Source organism: Galeopterus variegatus, unplaced genomic scaffold (assembly GCF_000696425.1).
Source record: "Galeopterus variegatus unplaced genomic scaffold, G_variegatus-3.0.2 Scaffold5812, whole genome shotgun sequence".
In the NCBI taxonomy this organism is placed as follows: domain Eukaryota; kingdom Metazoa; phylum Chordata; class Mammalia; order Dermoptera; family Cynocephalidae; genus Galeopterus; species Galeopterus variegatus.
Genome location: NW_007731923.1, coordinates 16399 through 17410, shown reverse-complemented (window position 1 = coordinate 17410; position 1012 = coordinate 16399). Strand labels below are relative to the sequence as shown.

General features: G+C 44.1%; 1 protein-coding gene across 1 annotated transcript in view; it reads left to right on the top strand.

The window, feature by feature from the left end:
* The window catches only part of LOC103605437 (coiled-coil domain-containing protein 81-like), a gene marked incomplete at its 3' end in the record, with an annotated part of 24169 nt that overhangs the window by 8885 nt on the left and 14272 nt on the right, over window positions 1–1012 (top strand). The window contains exon 4 of the mRNA XM_008590024.1: window positions 312–391. Within this exon, the coding sequence (XP_008588246.1) occupies window positions 312–391 (80 nt within the window). The remainder of the gene's footprint in view (window positions 1–311; window positions 392–1012) is intronic.

The window sequence follows — 1012 nt, the reverse complement described above, 5'->3', positions numbered from 1 at the left end:
AGTTTCAGGAAGTTTGTTTTCCTCTTAAAAATATCTAAGAGAAGCTGTCAACTCTGAAGGCACTTTCCAAAAAGGATATGGTTTGAGAAGAGGCAGCATCAGCAGAATTGCTGTGCAAATACCCGGGGTGCCAACTTTGATGAATGAGGTCATTTTTCATTGGAGTTTAAGCTCTGAACTTAAAGCACTAAACAGAAACAACGATAAAGAGTATCATGGCAGCCTTGCTTTTGAGACAGCCTGTAGTTTCTGATTTGTCTGTGTCCTGGACCACAGCCCAGGTATAACCCTTCCCTGTCTCTGTCCTCCAGAGGCCTGGCACTGTGGACTCAGTGCTGTCCAGCAGAGAGGCCTTTGGGAAGCGGCCCAGCAGCGTGCTTGCATTTCCAAGGTGAGTGCTTTGCTCCGCTGGCTCCTCCAGCGGAGGCACCAACTCTCCGTGCTGATCTGTTGATCTGGTTGGGCCGCGTTCCTCAATCTTTTGTTGATCATGCTCCTTTTAGTGCATTGTCTCTGTCTCTGTCTCTCTCTCTCTCTCTCAATTCACCAGCAAAAGAGTTTATTGCTTACGCTTGCTGTAGTTAAGTTAAATAACAATGGGCATACAGAATATTCCTTTTTTAAACTACTCTTGGCTTCCTGTAAATTACAACCTTAGTTCCTGCAATATTAGAAAACTTTTCTTACCTGTTGGGCTTTCCTCTACTCTCCACCATTTCCTCTGCCCCAGCCGCTGCTTCTTTGCGCCGCCCAGCCTACCTCCTGTCTGAGCTCTGATTTTTACCTCTAAATGGATTAAAAGATAAGGTAGTGTAGGGGAACAGCTTCACCCCAAGAGTATAGTGGGTGTTACTGGTGGTTGCTGCTGACAGTGATTATAGTAATGATAATGATGACAATGATAGTGATAACAATCATTGTTATCTGTTACTGTCTATGGAGTACCTACTAGATGCCAGTTCCTGTTAAGCACTTTCTTAATATTATTTAATATTTACTACAGCCATGTGAG